General features: G+C 39.6%; 1 protein-coding gene across 4 annotated transcripts in view; it reads right to left on the bottom strand.

Moving 5' to 3' along the window:
* kcnab1a (potassium voltage-gated channel subfamily A regulatory beta subunit 1a) overlaps positions 1 to 19,028 on the bottom strand; it is a 311,661-nt gene that overhangs the window by 16,442 nt on the left and 276,191 nt on the right. For all 4 annotated transcript variants that reach the window (XM_060834161.1, XM_060834163.1, XM_060834162.1 and 1 more), the window contains 2 exons: positions 6,327 to 6,412; positions 4,282 to 4,402 (listed from right to left, as the gene is read on the bottom strand). In XM_060834161.1, the coding sequence (XP_060690144.1) occupies positions 4,282 to 4,402; positions 6,327 to 6,412 (207 nt within the window). The remainder of the gene's footprint in view (positions 1 to 4,281; positions 4,403 to 6,326; positions 6,413 to 19,028) is intronic.

Genomic DNA, 19,028 nt, shown 5'->3' with positions numbered 1-19,028 from the left:
TTAACTATCAAGGTGAAGTTCTACAGACAGTTTGTTTGGAATTTTACTTGTTCCGTTCCTTGGAAAGTGGTAAACCTCTTTGTTAAATACAGACTGAGGAGTTCAGATTCGATTGGGTGCCCGACATATTTTGCTTCCAATGCTGCATTAATCTGGGGTCATCAGGTGTATTGACATAGTTGTTCAAAGAATTTGGAACTTTAAAAAATAAACTCTTCTAACATGTATGCTCCAGATTAATTAGCAAACTTGATCATTTACTTTAAATTCAAGAATATATAAGGTGCATGTTGGCCCTTAGTAATTTTTGTAATAGTTAAATAGAATATTTTCTGTATAAGTTTCACATTACATAACTAAGTAATACAGTGTAGCAGTTCTTTGTCTTATATAAGTAGAAGATTACAGGAAAGAAATACATTCTTGGATCCAAACTATATTTACAGTCTGTATTACATTAGAGAAGAGCAAATACTGTAAATAAATAATCATAGAACCAGTTAACTATTTTACAAACTGATTGAATAAGCAATAATTTGGATTGATTTTGAGAATGATTTTCATTCCTCACTGACTAGACGAATCTTAAATTTGAAAACAATTTGCTCACCTATTTGCTGGAAGTGAGAGCCAGTAAAAGCAATGGTTAGAGTAACACAATATCGTCAACCTTAGCAAACAACAGGATAGAGTATTTTCATATTCTCTCAGATCCCTGTGGCACACCACTTGTTACATCTTACCATGGGAGATCCTGAGCTGTTTTGCTACACAACCATTTGATGTCATCATTAGTGAGCAGTCCATTCCAGACACTTACAGATCCATATACAATAGACATCTCGATCTGCAAGATTATAAGTGCCATATTTTGGATAAGTGATTCATCTAAACCTTCATCCAGGACGATATAACAGATTCAGTGCCTGTCTACAAAGAACAAAAAGAGAATTTTCCTATGCCCTGTCCAGCATAATTCCTTCGAGCAGCAACCCAAAAAGCAGACTGACTGGTCCTTGATCCCATTGGTATTTGACCTTTCCACATGAACACTGACTGCTTTCTTGATCCATAAAACAACAATGATGTTTCAAAATGATTAATTGCCCATAAAATGTGTTTGGAATATTCTGAGAGTGTGAAAGGTGTGGTATAGATGAAATTTCTTCTCTACCAACATTTCGTAATATTCCATGAATAATGAACACATCGGTAAGATACCTGATGATTCATGAACTGTGACCAAGGGTGCATTAGTGCCTTTTAGATAAGGGTAGAAGAAATGAGGGAAAATCTGGGACATGGCTGTATCTGTTGTGCTGTGGTCCTTCTGTCATACAGATCATTTTCTGGAGTTTGCCTTGTGGCATTCTATGGCAATTCTTGCTGCCTTTAGTTATTATCCCATCCTGTCAGTCTCTTTTCCTGCTTTGCATTATTGTAGCTGAACCATTAAATCTTTCAGTAGATTAAAGATTAATGAAGAATTGACAAAAACTAAAAAAAGGACTTCCTTTGAAGCCATACAGTCAATTACATTGCACTTTTTATTTTTGATTGAACTGTTTTTTAAATAAAAGTACATGCTGGAAATTTTAACAAATGTAAATTATTAATAAATGCCAATAGGTGAAGTGATGGCCTCGTGATATTATTGCAAGACTATTAGTCCAGAAACTCAGCTAATGTTCTGGGAATCTGGGTTTGAATCCCACCATGGCAGATGATGGAATGTGAATTCAATAATTTAAAGAAAATATTTGGAATTAAGATTTGGGGGAAGATTGTGAAGCCATTGCTGATTGCCAGGAAAAATCCATCTGGCTGAAGAAATCTGGCATCCTCACCTGGTCGGGCCTACATGTGACTCCAGATCCACAACAATGTGCTTGACTTTCAACTGGAAGCCACTCAGTTCAAGGGCTGTGAGGGAAGGGCATTCAATGTTGGCCAATCAGGAACACCGACGTCCCACAAGTAAATAAAACAAAATGTGAATAAGTTCCCATAAGACATCCCAGAAGTTTCCATTTCCACATTAGACGTGGGGAGGATGAACTCCATAATATGCAAACACACTGCCCTGCCAATATAAAGAATTTGAATTAAACTTCCCCATTTCAGTCAGCAGTAAGGTGCAGATGATTTCCAGTGAGCAGCAACTGAGCAAGTGTGTCTGTTTATACTGCATGGGTATATTCACAAATGAAATGATGGATGTGTTTCAATTGATATTTTGTGTTTTCATTAAAGTGATAGTGATGCTTTGGCTTATATACAGGAATAACGATCATGAGGTTGACTGGTTGGTGGTGAGTCATTGGAATTTTTAATAACTTTCACTGTTGTGCTTCAACTGGCATTCAATGATCTTTAGCAATGTCTTGAGGTAAAGAACAAAGAATAGTACAGCACAGGAACAGGCTCCCACTTCATTGACATTTCTACCATACGAAAGACTATCTGTTCTATCTACGCCCGTCATACTTTTCTAAACTTGTATCGGGTCACCCCTCATCCTTCAACATTCAAGTGAAAGCAAACCAAGTTTGTCCAAACTCTCCTCATAGTCAATACCCTCCGAAGCAGCCAACGTCCTGGTAAATCATTTCTGTACCCTCTCCAAAGCCTCCACATCCTTCTGGCAGTGTGGCGATCAGAACTGTACATGATATTCCAAATGTGGCCCAACTAAAGTTCTGTAAAGCTGCAACATATGAGGCAATTTTAATTTTCAATGGACCTACACACACTGCAGCCCATTTCATTTACTAATGAGCTGAAATTGTCATGGGACATAACTGCAAAATCTTATTAATATGCTCAGTACATCCAAGGGCCTTTATTCTCATATAATTCAAACTAATGTAGATAAAAACAAATTGTTTTAATTTGACTGCAGCTATAAATCTAGAAGTCTCAATTTCAAAATGCAAAATCAAACAAGCCTTAAATGGAACTCAAGATTGGACAAAATAGTTTTGTGGTGAGTATATTAGTAACATTTGCAATAATTCCTTTCCAAAAAAGGAAAAAACCTGGTTGGAAACAAAATCAAACTCTATGGTGATTAAACAAAAACAGAAATTGCTGGAAAAGCTCAGCAGTTCTAGCCGCATCTGTGAAGAGAAATCAAAGTTAATGTTTTGGGTCTGGTGACCCTTTCTCAGCAGTATTCTGAGCAGATAATAGGCTAACAACACTTCTTAAGACAGAGCATACGGCAATTAGAGAATGAATGAAAAGTGTACTTACTCTATTAATTACTATGCTTAACATTTTAAGTAACATAAAAATGCAACAACATCATGAAAATTATAGAGAGTTTAAGAGTGAGATACCATTTTCACAAAGCTAATGACAGAGCAGTGCAAGTGGTGACCATCTATAATTCATATGATATTATTTCCTTGTTGCCAATAATTGGCTGATTTACATACTGATAATGGAATCATCCAGACAACATTATTTCTCTTCTTTCTAAGTCAATGTCCAACTTTATGCTTCCAATTGTGGTCATGATAATAATAAACAATTGGAAGGTAGACAGATACATTGCATCAACCTTCACTGGAGAAGAGACAGCTCACATCTGGGAAATAACTGTAAATCAAGAATTGAAAGGGAAGGAGGAACTCAAGAAAATTACAATTACCAAAGCTATATACCAAATAAATTGTTGGCACTGTGATTTAGCAAGTCCTCAGGTCCTAATTGATTTCATCCTTGAGTCTTAAAAGAAGTAGCCAGTGAAATAGTTAGTGCTTTAGTTTTCATTTTGCGAAGTTAATTAGATTCAAGGAAAGGATTCTAATTGAAACAGATTCTAATTGATCATTGCTGATTCATGGCTGCAACTGTCTGTTATTTATGTTGGCAAACGACCTACCTGCCCTTAATATGGCTCCAACAAAATGGTTCATGGTTTGGCAAAGCAACACACCAACCAGCAATTTAAAATTATGTAGCTGCCTACCTGCCTCATTCCGACCCTATATTGGGATCAAATTTTTGCCTATTCAATCAGCCACTGTTGAAACAGAACACGTCTCTTCAACACTCAGAATGCTGTATATTAGACCATAAGATATAGGAGAAGAATTAGGCCATTCAGCCCATCGAGCCTGTTTCGGCATTCAGTGAGATAATAGTTGATCTGATAATCCTCAAATCCTCTCCATGCCTTTTCTCCATAACTCTTGATTCCCTTACTGATCACCTTCAAACTCGTGGATTATACCCTGGCTGACTCAGTAAACTAACTATAACGGAGGTACTCACCGATTTTGTGATAAAGCTCAGGGAGTTGGACCTCAATTTTCTCTCTCTGGAAAATATGATATTCGGCTTGCTCACAGACTGGAGGGATCAAATTGAACTGTCTTGCTACTGAGTAGGCCTCCTGAGGAAAATTAGTAAAAGATAGACTGTCAAAAAGATTAAAATCAGGATCTAGTAATATTGTTATGAAACAAAAGATGAAGTGACTACTCCTGGTCAATGCATGATTTTCATCAGAAACCTTTAAAAAATCAGAATGGATGGAGCTGTGCTGGGGAAGTGAAATGAAAATTATGCTATTATTCACTTGTGTGCAATGTATTACCATTAATATTTGTCAACTATTTGTGGGTACTATTCTCCCATCAATGGTTTTAAAATCAATAAGAGGAATCATTTCCTTTCCTGACTTTGTCAGTTGGTATTTGAAGAAAGATTTTAATGTAAGAAATGGATATTGATGTTGTTAATAGTACAAGCAATCAGGGTTCACAGCCTCCTTCAGATGAGATTCTTAGAAAGAGAAATATAGTTTTCCATCAAAATTCTATCAAAGAGCCAGTGAAAATTACAGCCAAACTCCCAACCTACATTAGTCTTTCAGATGGGTATAGATTTATACCATTTTCTACTTTTGCTTGTATAGAATTTTATTTACAAAATATTACCTTGGTCAAGTGTCCAACACATCCTACTTTTTGATTTTATCATGCCATTGTTTGGTGGTTAAGTTGCTAGCTCCAGAAATAAATCAATAGAGTAGTTAGCGTTTGGAGTTCACTTACCTTGTTTACCTAGTCAGGTCATAGAATTACAGAATCCCTACAGTGCAGAATGAGGACATTCAGCCCATCAAGTCTGTACCAAACCTCCAAAGAGCATCCCGCCCAGAGCAAACCCTCACCCCCATCCCCATAACTCGACATTTACCACAACTAACTCACCTAGCATGTACATCCCTGGACACTATGGGCAACTTAGCATGGACAATCCACCCAACCTGTACATCCCTGGACACTATGGGCAACTTAGCATGGATAATCCACCTAACCTGCACATCTCTGGACACTATGGGCAAATTAGCATGGACAATCCATCTAACCTGCACATCTCTGGACACTATGGGCAATTTAGCATGGCTAATCCATCTAACCTGCACATCTCTGGACACTATGGGCAAATTAGCATGGACAATCCACCCAACCTGCACATCCCTGGACACTATGGGCAACTTAGCATGGACAATCCACCTAACCTGCACATCTCTGGACACTATGGGCAACTTAGCATGGATAATCCACCTAACCTGCACATCTCTGGACACTATGGGCAAATTAGCATGGACAGTCCACCTAACCTGCACATCTCTGGACACTATGGGCAACTTAGCATGGACAATCCACCTAACCTGCACATCCCTGGACACTATGGGCAACTTAGCATGGACAGTCCACCTAACCTGCAAATCCCTGGACACTATGGGCAACTTAGCATGGACAATCCACCTAACCTGCACATCCCTGGACACTATGGGCAACTTAGCATGGACAATCCACCTAACCTGCACATCCCTGGACTTGGGAGGAAACCAAGGCACCTTTTGGAAACCACGCAGAAACAGGGAGAACATCCAAACTCCACAGAGTCATCCAAGGCTACAATCAAACCCAGATCCCTGCCAGTGCTAACTACTAAGCCACCACGCCAAATAATGTATTTTGAACAATGAAAAGTCAAGATACTGAAATAACACTGTAGTGTGAATAGACAACAAATATTTACCCTGTTGACTAAAAGAAATTGTGTGACAGGATAGGTATTTCTAATGTAACCAATAAATACATTCAAATCAGTTTATAATTCCAATGCATTCTTCATATAAATGCCAGTTAAAATTTAAGGAGATTTGTCTCCTTAATAGTGGTATTTGAGAATCTGCTAATACAGGTTAGATCACACATATCAATTCGAATTGTCACTTCTTGCTGAAGATAGTAAATTACTATTGATATGCTTAAACTAATAAATTACAGAAAGATGGATACCATAATCTCCATGGCACTCCAGCGGGATGTTCCCCAATACATGGTCATTCCTTGGTTTATCACGTATGTCATTGCCCGGACAATCTCTACATTAAGTTTGCAGGTGGGGAAGGGGATGGTGGTGAAAGGAAAACAAAAAATAAACGTTAGTTTCTTCACCCTTTGCAATACATGAAACATTCCATTTGACACAAATGTAATTTTGGAGTTGATAGTGGCTTAAATTTCCTTTCCATATATTCACAATTCTGTTTATTTCACTTAATGGGAAATCCAAAATAAATTTCGTAAATTGAAGATTTTTTTGCTTTTCAAGACAATGCTGAACTGTTCTTATCCTTTGCTTTAAAGGTTTATAGATGGTCGATCTGGTCAGAAGTCCCACTGTATTTCAGATAACCCAGGCTGATTTTGCATCTGTCAAACTTGCCCATCACCCCCCTCCCCAGCCATGTCCTTTATAGAATGCTGTTGAAATATAACCACTATCACACTCGTTTACCATACTATATTCTAGAATTTAAAATTACAGCTCATTTTCAGGGAAGGGAATATATATCTAATTTACCAGACAAAATCAATTTCCTAGCAACAGTATATTACAAATAATGCTTTACTACTGGAAAAGAAATGGCTACAGCTGCTGGTTTTCCAGTTCTTTTTCGACATGGTTCAAATTCTGTTCTTACTGAATAATGCACAAACTCTAAGTTGAAATGGTAATCACAGCAGGAAGAGGGAAATCGACAGATGATTTTCGTGAAGTATTTAGCTCCAGTTGAAGAAGTAATGTGAGCACAGGCTTCATGACCTCTTTCTGTGCTTTTTTTTTCCAGACTTCCTTCAAAACGTTATGCTTATTGCCTATATCATTGCTACTGCTGCAAGATTACGACTAGGTCTTGATTTTTGTCATGATGGAGAATACTACCACCATGATAGACAGTGCTGGATGTAGTCAGGGATTCAAAGTCCTGACCCCAAACTGAGAATTTCAATTTTCGCTAGAGCAGGATTGATGTAGCTGGGCTGTAGTTTGCATATATATAGCTCCTGGAAGCAGCTGGTCATTTAAATAACCAGGTAAGAGCAGACTTGTTTAGATCCAAGGCACCTTTGATGGAGATAAGGCATCTTCTGGTGCAGAGGAAGTATCATTTGAGGTTGTGAAAAAGCATAAAAAGTGCATAAAATCATTCTGGCAATGTTGTCAAGGAATCCTTCCCCCTCTGATAAAAAGGGTGGTGCTAGTAAATTCACATAAAACAATTACAGCTTTTGTACTGGTAAATGATTTCCAAAATTTCATTTTCCCAATGTGCTGTCTCTTGATGGACAGTTCCAACTGCATAATGAAGGGAAATATTTGTTGACAAAAGAGGTTAAGCACTTGATAGATTTTATTTACATAAGTCAATGTACTTCACTGAAGTGGTTGTTTTCATAAGAGTTTTCAGTGAAGCATTTGAATGTATTGTACATTTTTGTATCAATATATTTTGAATAGTAATATCATCAATAGGCTAATAACTTGAGTTTCTGTCAGGAAGCCTCCTAATTTATGTTCATGGTGCATAACAGCTGAATTAACATGGATGATGGTGAGTAAGGGTATGAGTTGGCACTGACTTCACGTATGGTTAGAAAGGGCCTTGGGGTAAATGGGGTATGAGATCCATGGGATATGGGTAGATTGATATTTGCATATCATGAGTGGAATAGGGTATATGAGATGTATTAAGGGTTAGATAAAAGGGCAGAGAGTGGTACAGGGGTTATAAGAGTTCACGAGGGTGGGTGTAGGAATTGGTTGGCACAGAAAAGGCATGGAAAATGGGGTAAGGGAGTGAAAGCAGAAGGTATATGTTATATATTAATTTTTTTAGAACTTTGAACATAGTGCCAGAGCCCTGAGGCAATATTTTACACAACCCCCACCCCCCTTGTGAACTGGTAGTCTCCTTGGCTCTTTCTGGTTCTCCAGACCTGATCCTCAATCCAGCCCAGCCACTAGTCTGAAGATCAGAAGTACAGGCAACCATTTTTAAAGGTCCAATTTTCAGAACCAAAATTTCTCCTAACTCTGTACACGTGACACAAGATAAAAAAAGTGCCCAGTTTGAAAAAAAAGTCTAAAATGGTGAATACTGTCAAAATATCTTCAAGAACTAGAAATGAATACATTATACTATTTTAACATGAACAACAGGTAAAACAAAATATTATTTTCAAAAGCAACATTAGCAAAAAAGGGCCAAATGAAAAGATCTGAGTAACTTTAATGAAACATCAGTTATGTGAAAAACTATGTCAAACTCTTTTATTAATACACATTTGATCTTTCACTTAACTACTTATTTTATTGAGTCTGTTTTTCAGATGAGATACTAAACTGAAGTCTTGTCTGTCCATTGCAGTGTTTTATGTGGGCCTTAAGGGTCTCCTGGAAACGTATTAAAGAGCAGTGAGCTCTTCCAATGTTCTGGACAATGGTCTTCCTACAACTGTTATTAAAAACAGAATAACTGGCCATAAAGCCAGTGAACTTACTTACTTACTCACTGTTATCTTGTTGTTATCAGTCACTATTAATTGTGCATAAAGTGCCTTGAAAGATTTCTGAGAAATATGATAAGGCAGAGAAATCACAGCATTAATAGTATGGAGTGTTTGGGTGAATAGGAGCAATTGAGGGAAGATGTTGCACACAATTCTGAGAGAGGTAGATCATGAGCCTTGGTAGGAGGTAGATAGAGTGAGTGGGAGGTCACAGGGAGAAGACAGTGGCACTTACTCTGGTGCAGTGGAGAACTTGATTATTTGCAGCATTGTTGGGCATTGTTCTGGATGATTGACCCTGGTGACCACAAACCATGCTGGCAGGATCTGGTGGTATGGCCTCCTCTGCAACATTCTATCCACCAAAACCTGTAGCTCCCTGCCTGCAAAGTTGGCCACCAATTTGCCCTTATCTACCATGTCCAGGAACATAGCATGCACCCATGTAGGGCAGCACAGGAATGTCAGCATAAAGTTGGGTGTGCAATGATGTTATAGATATGGTGCCAATGCAACTGATGGTGGGCAGTGAATGTACTTACAGTGACGGCAGGTAGTAGAATCAGGCTAGCATTGGATAAGAGGGAAGCCTTACGTTTGGCATAGATAGTTAATGAAGCACATTTATGACAATAACCCGAGAAAATTCTCTGGGTCTCATAGAGCGAACCCGTCAATGAAATTTGATGAAAAGGACACTGCCAAAAAATGGCAAGATTCATCCTCACTTGCTTGCAATTTGATGAGTCAGAGCCTGCTATAACATTAAAGCCACTAGGAGGTGCACCTCATCCAGAAAAAATGCTCAACCCACGCTGGAGGAAGTTTATGTACCTGGGCTAAAAACTATTACCAGCTGCTTTCTGGAGAGTCCAGCTACTAACAGTACAAAAGCTGTCCCATTACTGGAATATCAGGTATGTGGATGTTGTGTGCACGCTGCTCAGTGCACTGTATGAGCTGTTCTTCATGATGAAGTTTGCTATGAACATCCTCTTTAAATGTATAAATCTACAGCGCCTACTTGAATAACTGTAAGTGGAGAACCACATTCTGGTCTAACTAGAAGTGTCTGTTCTAGTTAACAAAATGTAGTTTATTGCACGTTAGCAACTAGTCACAGATTACATTGTTCTGATGGAGATCGTTACATTAAGGAGAACTAGATATTAGGTTTCAATCCTTTGAAACCCCAAGGCGTTTTGGTTACAAATCCACATGACATCATCATAGTGGGTGTTACTTCTGGAATTCCTGCGTATTAACCCTTTCAAACCCTCTCAGACCTATATTCAACATTTCCTAACCCCCAAAACGTTTATCACCTTATTGCAATTATATTGCAAAAATATACTAAGTCCCTGATTTTAAACATTCAGGTGATCCAGAGGTTTCATTATTCTCCCAGTTTGCATTCTCATTGGACTTGGTGTTTTATTGGGTTGAAGACCATTGACTTTGATTCTTTGCCTCACTGTCTGAGGTTTCTCAAGTCTATCACTTTCCACATTGGGTTTGTCTCGATCAATCAGTGATGGACAAATTACTGACAATGGACCTACAATCATATGATCCCATTTTGTAGTAAGAACAATATACAATCTCTGCTGGTCTGCAGTTTTTTAGGTGACTGTACTTTTACTGTTCAGATCCCTAACCAAACATCCCTATCCTAAATGTGACAACCAACTCATACAGGAAGACTTATTGTCATACTTTACTTTTTGTGTTTATTGTCCTATTGCATATGCCCTGATAGTCATACAGGCATAAATGCAAAACAAACTTCTTTGGTAAGATGTAGAATTGCATCCTCAGCTTCCTGACTATTAGCAACTCTACTGCTGTTAGAACACCGTTGCTATGGAGTATGCCTATACTTTAACAGTGCCGTACGGCAGTCAGAATTTTTCAAGAACAAATTAACCGTCGTAACCCCAGGGTTTGCTTCCTGATACCTTTTTAATGACATTTTCAAATTCAGAACTGGTTGTTGCAAATTAGCTGAAGCAAACAGCCACGCATTGTCTGAATTGACTACATCAGGGATACCAAATACCTCATGTAAAACTTAAATAGTTTCATCCACAGTTGTAGTATGTTTCTCCTTAACCACTATGCATTGGATGAAATAATCAAAGACAATGCAGTAAGACCTTTCTTCAAAAACAAATACATCTGTGCTTTATTCCCCATGGTTTAGTGGGGAATGTGGGAATCTGATGTCTATCTCAGTGTTGATGTGGAGGTGCTGGTGTTGGATGGTTGCCAAAGTTAAAAATCACACTAAACCAAGCTTATAATCCAACAGGTTTATGTCGAAGTACTAATTTCCAGAGCGCCGCTCCTTCATCAGGTAGTTGTGGAGCTGGATTGTCAGACACAGAATTTATAGCAAAAGAATACAGCGTCATGCAACTGAAACAATATATTCAACAAATCCAGATGGCTCTTAAGTCTTTCATCTTTTAGAATGGATTGCAGGTTTTGGTTCATTAATATGTAAATCCCAGAACTTCTTTTAAGTCACCTTCTCAAGGTAACTTAATATTTTATTTAAAAACTGACATGTCAGCTCAGATAATGCATTAAAGGTGTGAAGTTAGAGACTGTCAGTATACGAATTTTGAGTCAGACTAGTTCTACTTCCAAGGTAGGAAAGTATAAAACCCTAAATGGATTGACTGCCTTCATTGACTGCTTGCAGATTGTTCCCTTATTCAGGAAAATAAGTACAGGAGTTGGGAGGTCATGTTGCGGCTGTACAGGACTTTGGTTAGGCCACTGTTGGAATATTGTGTGCATTTCTGGTCTCCTTCCTATTGGAAAGATGTTGTGAAACTTGAAAGGGTTCAGAAAAGATTTACAAGGATGTTGCCAGGGTTGGAGGATCTGAGCTATAGGGAGAGGCTGAACAGGCTGGGGCTGAGGGGTGACCTTATAGAGGTTTACAAAATTATGAGGGGCATGGATAGGATAAATAGGCCAAGTCTTTTCCCTGGGGTCGGGGAGTCCAGAACTAGAGGGCATAGGTTTAGGGTGAGAGGGGAAAAATATAAAAGAGACCTAAGTGGCAACTTTTTCACGCAGAGGGTGGTAAATGTATGGAATGAGCTGCCAGAGGACGTGGTGGAGGCTGGTACAATTGCAACATTTAAGAGGCATTTGGATGGGTATATGAACAGAAAGGGTTTGGAGGGATGTGGGCCAGTTGCTGGCAGGTGGGACTAGATTGGGTTGGGATATCTGATCGGCATGAACGGGTTGGACCGAAGGGTTTGTTTCCATGCTGTACATCTCTATGACTCTATGCAAATTCACCCCATGGACTTATATGTGTGTGTGCGTGCACAAAGGAGAGAGAGTGTGTGTCTATGCATGTGAGTGTGTGTGCTAGAGTGTGTGTTTTGCATGTGTGCATGCTTGGTAGAGTGTCTGTATGAGTGTGATGGAGTATAAGCCTGTGAGAGAGTGTGGGTGTGGGTGTGAATGTGGTGGGTGTATGTGCACATGTAGAGAGAGAACGTGTATGAGAGAAGGTTTACGTGAGTGTGTGAGCATGTAGGAGTGTGTGTGCTTGTGTGTATGTGTGCTTTTGTGTGTGTGTATAGAGTGCAGTGGGGTCACCTGTAGTGTGACATGAACCCAAGGTCCCAGTTGAGGTCATCCTCATGTGTATTGGACTTGGCTATCAGATTTGGAATTTACATATTAATTAATTGAAACCTGCAATCTATTCTAAAAGATGAAAGACTTAACAGCAATCTAAGTTTGTTCAATATATTGTTTCAGTTGCACAACACTGTAATCTTTTCCTATAAATTCTGTGTCTTATGATCCTGCTCCACAGCTACCTGATGAGTTCCACAGATTCACTACTGTCTGTGAGAAGAAATTCTCTGGTTCTGGACTCCCCCATGAGGGAAAACAACCTTTGTCCATCTACCCCATCAAGTTCCCTAAGCATTTTCCATGTTTCAATAAGGTTGCCTCTTATTCTTCTAAATTCCAATCAGTTAGCTCAACTTCTCAAACCTCTTCTCTTTCATGTCTGGCATCAACCTACTGAACCTTCTCTGGACTGCCTCCAAAGCAGTACACCTTTCTTTAGATAAGGGGCCCAAAATTATTCACAGTGTTCCAACTGGGGAATGATGAGTGCCTTGTATAGTTTTAGCAAAACGTCGCTACTTGTGTACATCAACACCTTTGAGATAAAGGTCAACAATCCTTTTGTCTTCCTTATTACTCACTCAACTTGGGGGCTTGCATTTTGTCATTCATGGATGAGGACTCACAAATTCCTATGTTCTGTAGTTTATTGCAGTCTTTCACCATTTAAATAACATTCAGTCCCTTCAGTCTTCCTGCCAAAGAACATAACTTCAACCCTAATTTTCCCTAATTATATTCCAGTTGTCAAATCTTTGCCAATTGCTCATCCTTTGCAGACTCTTTGAGACATCCTTCCCACTTGGCTTCCCACCTACTTTTGTGTCATCCGTAAACTTGTTTTGCAAACTCTTGCTTTACTCTATCTATTGATGTATGCCACTTCTGCTGTTTAGCATGCATGTTGTCTTGTGCTGTTCTTTCACCACGGCACTGAGTTAGGAAGTTACATTGCAGTTACACAGGACGTCGGTAAAGCAGCACTTGGAATATTGTGTTCAGTTCTGGTCACCTTGTTACAGGAAGGAGGTTATTAAACTGGAAAGAGTGCAGAAGAGTTTACAAGGATGTTGTCTGGACTCAATAGTCTGAGTTATAGGAAGAGCTTGAACTAGCAAGGACCTTTTTCTTCCAAGCAAGGGAGACTGAGGGTGGATCTTATAGAGGTGTATATGATCATGAGAAACATTGATAGGGGTGAATGAACTCAGTTTTTTTCCTAGGGTTGGGGAATCGAGGACCAGAGGACATCAGCTTAAGGTTAGAGAGGAAAGAATAAAAGGGAACTTGAGGGGCAACATTTTTTAAACAGAGGGTGGTACACATATGGAATGAGCTGCCAGCAGAAGTGGTTGAAGCAGGTACATTAACAACATTTAAAAGGCATTCGGACAAATACATGGACAGGAAAGATTTAGAAGGATATGGGCCAAGTGCAGGAAAATGAGGTTAGCAAGGACGGACATTTTGGTCAGTATGGACCAGTTTAGGCCAAAGGGCCTGTCTCCGTGCTCTAGGACTCTGTGACCAGATTGGCACCTTTTCTTTTAGATATTCCCAGTGTTGCTCCTGGCACATCCTCCTGCACTCTTTATTGAACCAAGGTTGATGATGCCCTGGCTTGATGATAATGGTGTGAAATGAATACAGCAGGCCAATCCATTCAAGATTGTGCTTGAGTACAATCCTGTGTATAATATATCAGTCTGTTGCTTAACTTTCTCCTAAAATTCACAAGTCTTTGCAGGATCGATGGGGTCAGGGTGCCTTTGTTGTTTCTGCTGCCCAGGTTGTTGTGCTGTTGAAGCTCCCAACAAAACTTGAGCAGCTGTTAAAGTATCCAACTCATCATGGTGTCAAGCCAGAGACACTCCTTCAGGTTGTGCTTTTGAAAGAGGAATTCAACCTTACTTTTCGATCATAAAAGAGTGACTACTGTCAGCTTTAAAATGAAAAAAAATTTTTGGAAAGTCTGAGATTTTACTGTAATACATGGAGTCATAGCATAATACAGTGCAGAAAAGGCCCTTCGGCCCATCAAGTCTGCACTGACATAACTACCACTAAAGGTGCACTAATCCCATTTTTCTGTACTTGTCCTATATTTTTGAATGTTATGATACTTCAAATGCTCCTTCAAGTAGTTCTTAAAGGTTAGCGAGTTTTGAGAAGATTTGTAGCTCAGGTTGAGGTTCTGGATGTAAGCTTGCTCATTGAGCTGAGCTGGAACATTCATTTTCAGATGTGTCATCACAATACTAGGTAACATCTTCAGTGAGCCTCCGGATGAAGCACTGCTGATGATTTCTGCTTTCTATTTATATGTTTGGGTTTCTTTGGGTTGGTGATGTCATTTCATGTGGTGATGTCATTTCCTGTGGTGACATAATTTCCTATGGTGATATCATTTACTGTTCCTTTTCTCAGAGGGTGGTAAATGGGGTCCAGGTTAATGTGTTTGTTGATAGAGTTCCGGTTGGAATGCCATGATTCTAGGAATTCTCGTGTATGTCTCAGTTTGGCTTTATGACAGCTTTATAACTTTCATGATCTTACACACATCAATCATGGCCCCCCTCAGCCTTCTCTGCTCTAGAGAAAACAATCCAAGCCTATCTTATTTCTCCTTAAGCTCAATTGCTGCATCCCAGGCAACATCTTAGGTAAATCACCATTGTAAGTCCCTCTAGTGGTATCACATTTTTCCTGTAGTCAGGTGACCGGAACTGAAAGAGTGGTGAAAACTAATGTAGATCTCTTACAGTCAGAATTAGTCAAATTTATAACAGGGAAACATGAAACAGTTGACAAACTAAATTCACACTTCGCCCTCTGTCTTCACAAAGAAGGACATGAATAATGTACCCGAAATGATGGCAAACACAGGGTTTAGTGAGAGAGAGAAACTGAAGCAAATCTGTATTAGTAGAGAAATGGTGTTGAACAAATTGATGTGATTGAAGGCTGACAAATCCCCAGAAAGTGGCCCTAGAAATAATGGATGCATTGATTATTTGCATTATGGTTTGAAAGGTCACAGTTTGCACTGCTTAACCCAATAGGATGAGAAGAAATGACTTGTGGATATTTTCATTTGTGTTCTCTGAGTTTATGAAGGTCACTCAATTTGTTATTTTTTGGAGCAAAAGTGACTTTGATTGGGGAATTTAAAGGTACAGTTTGTACTTTGAAACCATTCTCACATGGTTTATTCATGGGTGAAAATTACAGTACAATTTAGTGCCTAAGTATGCTACAGACCACTGCAATCACATAAATAAATAAACATTTCCCTGTGCACATTGCAGTTTTCATGATTTGCTTTCTGTTATTTTTATGAGTAGCCAATTCTAAACTGCATTAATTTTATTTTGATAATGTCTTCAACATAGCAAGTTTTCATAATCTCCTAATGATTGTTTATCTGCTCCCCCACCCTCACCATCATCTCTTATGAGCAAAGATAAAATCTTCTAAGGATAACTGAGGATAAAAACTTAAGTGGATCTGGATCTCTACAGCTCACATTGGGTATGAAACAGAGAAAGGAGCACAACTGAACAGCTAGGAACTCACAAACATGGCAGAGGAGAAATATATGAAAATAATATACTTACAACTTTATCCTGACTGGAGGACAGTGTTGAGTGGGGTCCCGCAGAACTCTGTTCTTGGGCCTCTGCTCTTTGAAGTTTTTATAAATGACTTGGATGAGGAGGTTGAGGGGTGGGTTAGTGAATTTGCAGATGATACAAAGGTTGGAGGAGTCGTCGATAGTATAGAGGGCTATTGCAGGCTGCAGCGAGACATAGACAGCTTGCAGAGCTGGGCTGAGAAATAGCAGATGGAGTTCAACCTGGATAAACGTGAAGTGATGCATTTTGGAAGGTTGAACCTGAATGCTGAATATGCGATTAAAGACAGGATTCTTGGCACTGTGGAGGAACAGAGGGATCTGGGTGTGCAAGTACATAGATCCCTCAAAGTTGCCACCCAAGTGGATAGGGTTGTTAAGAAAGCATATGGTGTTTTGGCTTTCATTAACAGGGATATCAAGTTTAAGAGCTGCACGGTTTTGCTGCAGCTCTACAAGTCCCTGGTGAGACCACACTTGGAATATTGTGTCCAGTTCTGGTCGCCCTACTATAGGAAAAATACAGAGGCTTTGGAGAGGGTGCAAAGAAGGTTTACCAGGATGCTGCCTGGACTGGAGGGCTTGCCTTATGAAGAAAGGTTGAATAAGCTTGGACTTTTCTCTCTGCAGAGAAGGAGGAAGACAGGAGACCTGATCGAGGTATACAAAATAATGAGAGGTATAGAAGGAGTCAATAGCTAGAGACTTTTCCCTAGGGCAGGATTGACTGGTACGAGAAGTTATAGTTTGAAGATATTAGGAGGAAGGTATAGCGGAGACATCAGAGGTAGGTTCTTTACGCAGAGAGTTGTGAATGCTTGGAATGCGTTGCCAGTTGAGATGGTGGAAGCGAAGTCATTGAGGAAATTTAAGCGACTGCTGGACATGCACATGGATAGCAGTGAGTAGGGGGTTTGTACGTTAAGATTAAGTCTCGGTACAACATTGTGGGCCTTAGGGCCTGTTCTGTGCTATATTTTTCTATGTTCTATTATTTGAATTTTCACAGGGTTTTTGCCCTTAAAGAGGAATGCTATGTTTTCTACGTTGCCAAGAGTAATTTCTAACAAAGGCAGTCCTGGAAAATAGCGCAATTAAAGATAAAACAAATATAGAAAATGCAGGAGAAAGTCAACATGTCTGGTAGAATCTGTTGGAGAGAAACAGTTAAAGTTTTGAGTCTAATATGTCTCTTCTTTAGAACCCAGAATAGTTCTGCAATCCTGTCACCCACCTTCCCTATGGTACTGCTGGTTGTAAGAGTTGGCAGCTGCTAATTCACTGGCACTTGTTGGGAGGTGGGCTCTTAACAAATCTGTCCCCACCAACTCCCCCCCCACACCCAAAACCACCACCACTTCCCCTCCCAATGATCCTATTTCTAGGACAAAGGCCATTAGAGACAGGAGCAGAAATTAGGCCATTCAGCCCATTGAGTCCGCTCCACCATTCAATCATGGCTGATAAATTTCTCAACCCCATTTTACTGCTTTCTTCCCGTAACCCTTGATCACCTTGATACTCAAGAACCTATCTATCTCAGTCTTAAACATACTCAATGGCCTGGCCTCCACAGCCTTCTGTAGCAATGAATACCATAGATTCACCACTCTCTGGCTGAAGAAGTTTCTCCCGATCTCCATTCTAAAAGTTCTTCTCTTTAATCTAAGGCTATGCCCTCGGATTGTTGTCTGTCCTACCAATGGACTACACTGTCCAGGCCATTCATCCTTGAAATCTCCACTGAGTATAAACCTACAGACTTCGAATATTCCTCATATGTTAAGCTTTTCATTCCTGGGACCATTCTCGTGAATCTCTTCTGAACATGCTTCAGGGCAAATACATCCTTCCTGAGACATGAGGCCCAAAACTGCACATAATACTCCACGTGTAGTCTGACTACAGCTTCAGAAATACATCTCTACTTTCATATTCCAGTCATCTCAAAATAAATGCCATCATTGCATTTGTCTTCCTAACTACTGACTCAACCTGCAAGTTTGAGAGAATCCTGGACTAGAACTCCTGAGTCACTTTGCAATTCAGACTTCTGAATTTTCTCCCCATTGAGAAAATAGTCCATGCCTCTACTCTTCCTCACACTTTCCCACGTTGTACTCCATCTGCTACTTTTTAACCCACTCTCCTAACCTGTCCAAATCTTTGTGCAGTGTCCCCACATCCTCATACTACCTGTCCCTCTACCTATCTTTGGATTGTCTATAAGCATAGCCAGAATACATTCAGTCCCTTCATCTAGATTGGTAATCTATAAAATGAAAGGCTGTGGTCCCAACACTGAGCCTGCGGAACATCACTTGTCACCGGCTGCCATCCTGAGAAGGACCCTTTTATCCCCATTCTCTGCTTTCTGCCAAACTTAGTCTGAGATTGCTCCTAGTTCTCAGAGCCTTCTCAAAGCATGCAGGAGACCCCGACATACTGGTTCAATTCATCTTGTACACTTGAAAGTGGAGCTCCAGTATGACAAGTATGTCCATTTCTAAATATGACCAGTATTTTACTGGTTTTCTCTTCGGACCATCATCGCAATCTGAATGCTCCCTGGTCTGTGTCCTTGCAGTTCAGCAACTCCTTCACCACATGGATGCTAAACAGCCACATTCTTGAAGGTTCAAAAATATTTACAGTTGATTAACTGTTTTTATTAGAATGAAAATATTACACCACAGGTGTGTCACAATTTGCTGCTTTGGTTTACTTGTCACTTCTGAAATTGTATTTCTCACAATCGACACTTTAGTATATTTTGCACTTTGGCAAATTTGTGAGTCTTGTTCACCAGGAGTGCACATCAGAAGAATGGCTGTATG

The sequence above is a fragment of the Hemiscyllium ocellatum genome, chromosome 13, assembly GCF_020745735.1.
Source record: "Hemiscyllium ocellatum isolate sHemOce1 chromosome 13, sHemOce1.pat.X.cur, whole genome shotgun sequence".
NCBI lineage: Eukaryota > Metazoa > Chordata > Chondrichthyes > Orectolobiformes > Hemiscylliidae > Hemiscyllium > Hemiscyllium ocellatum.
The sequence above is the reverse complement of the archived record's forward strand: the minus strand, read 5'-3'. Positions and strand labels throughout refer to the sequence as shown.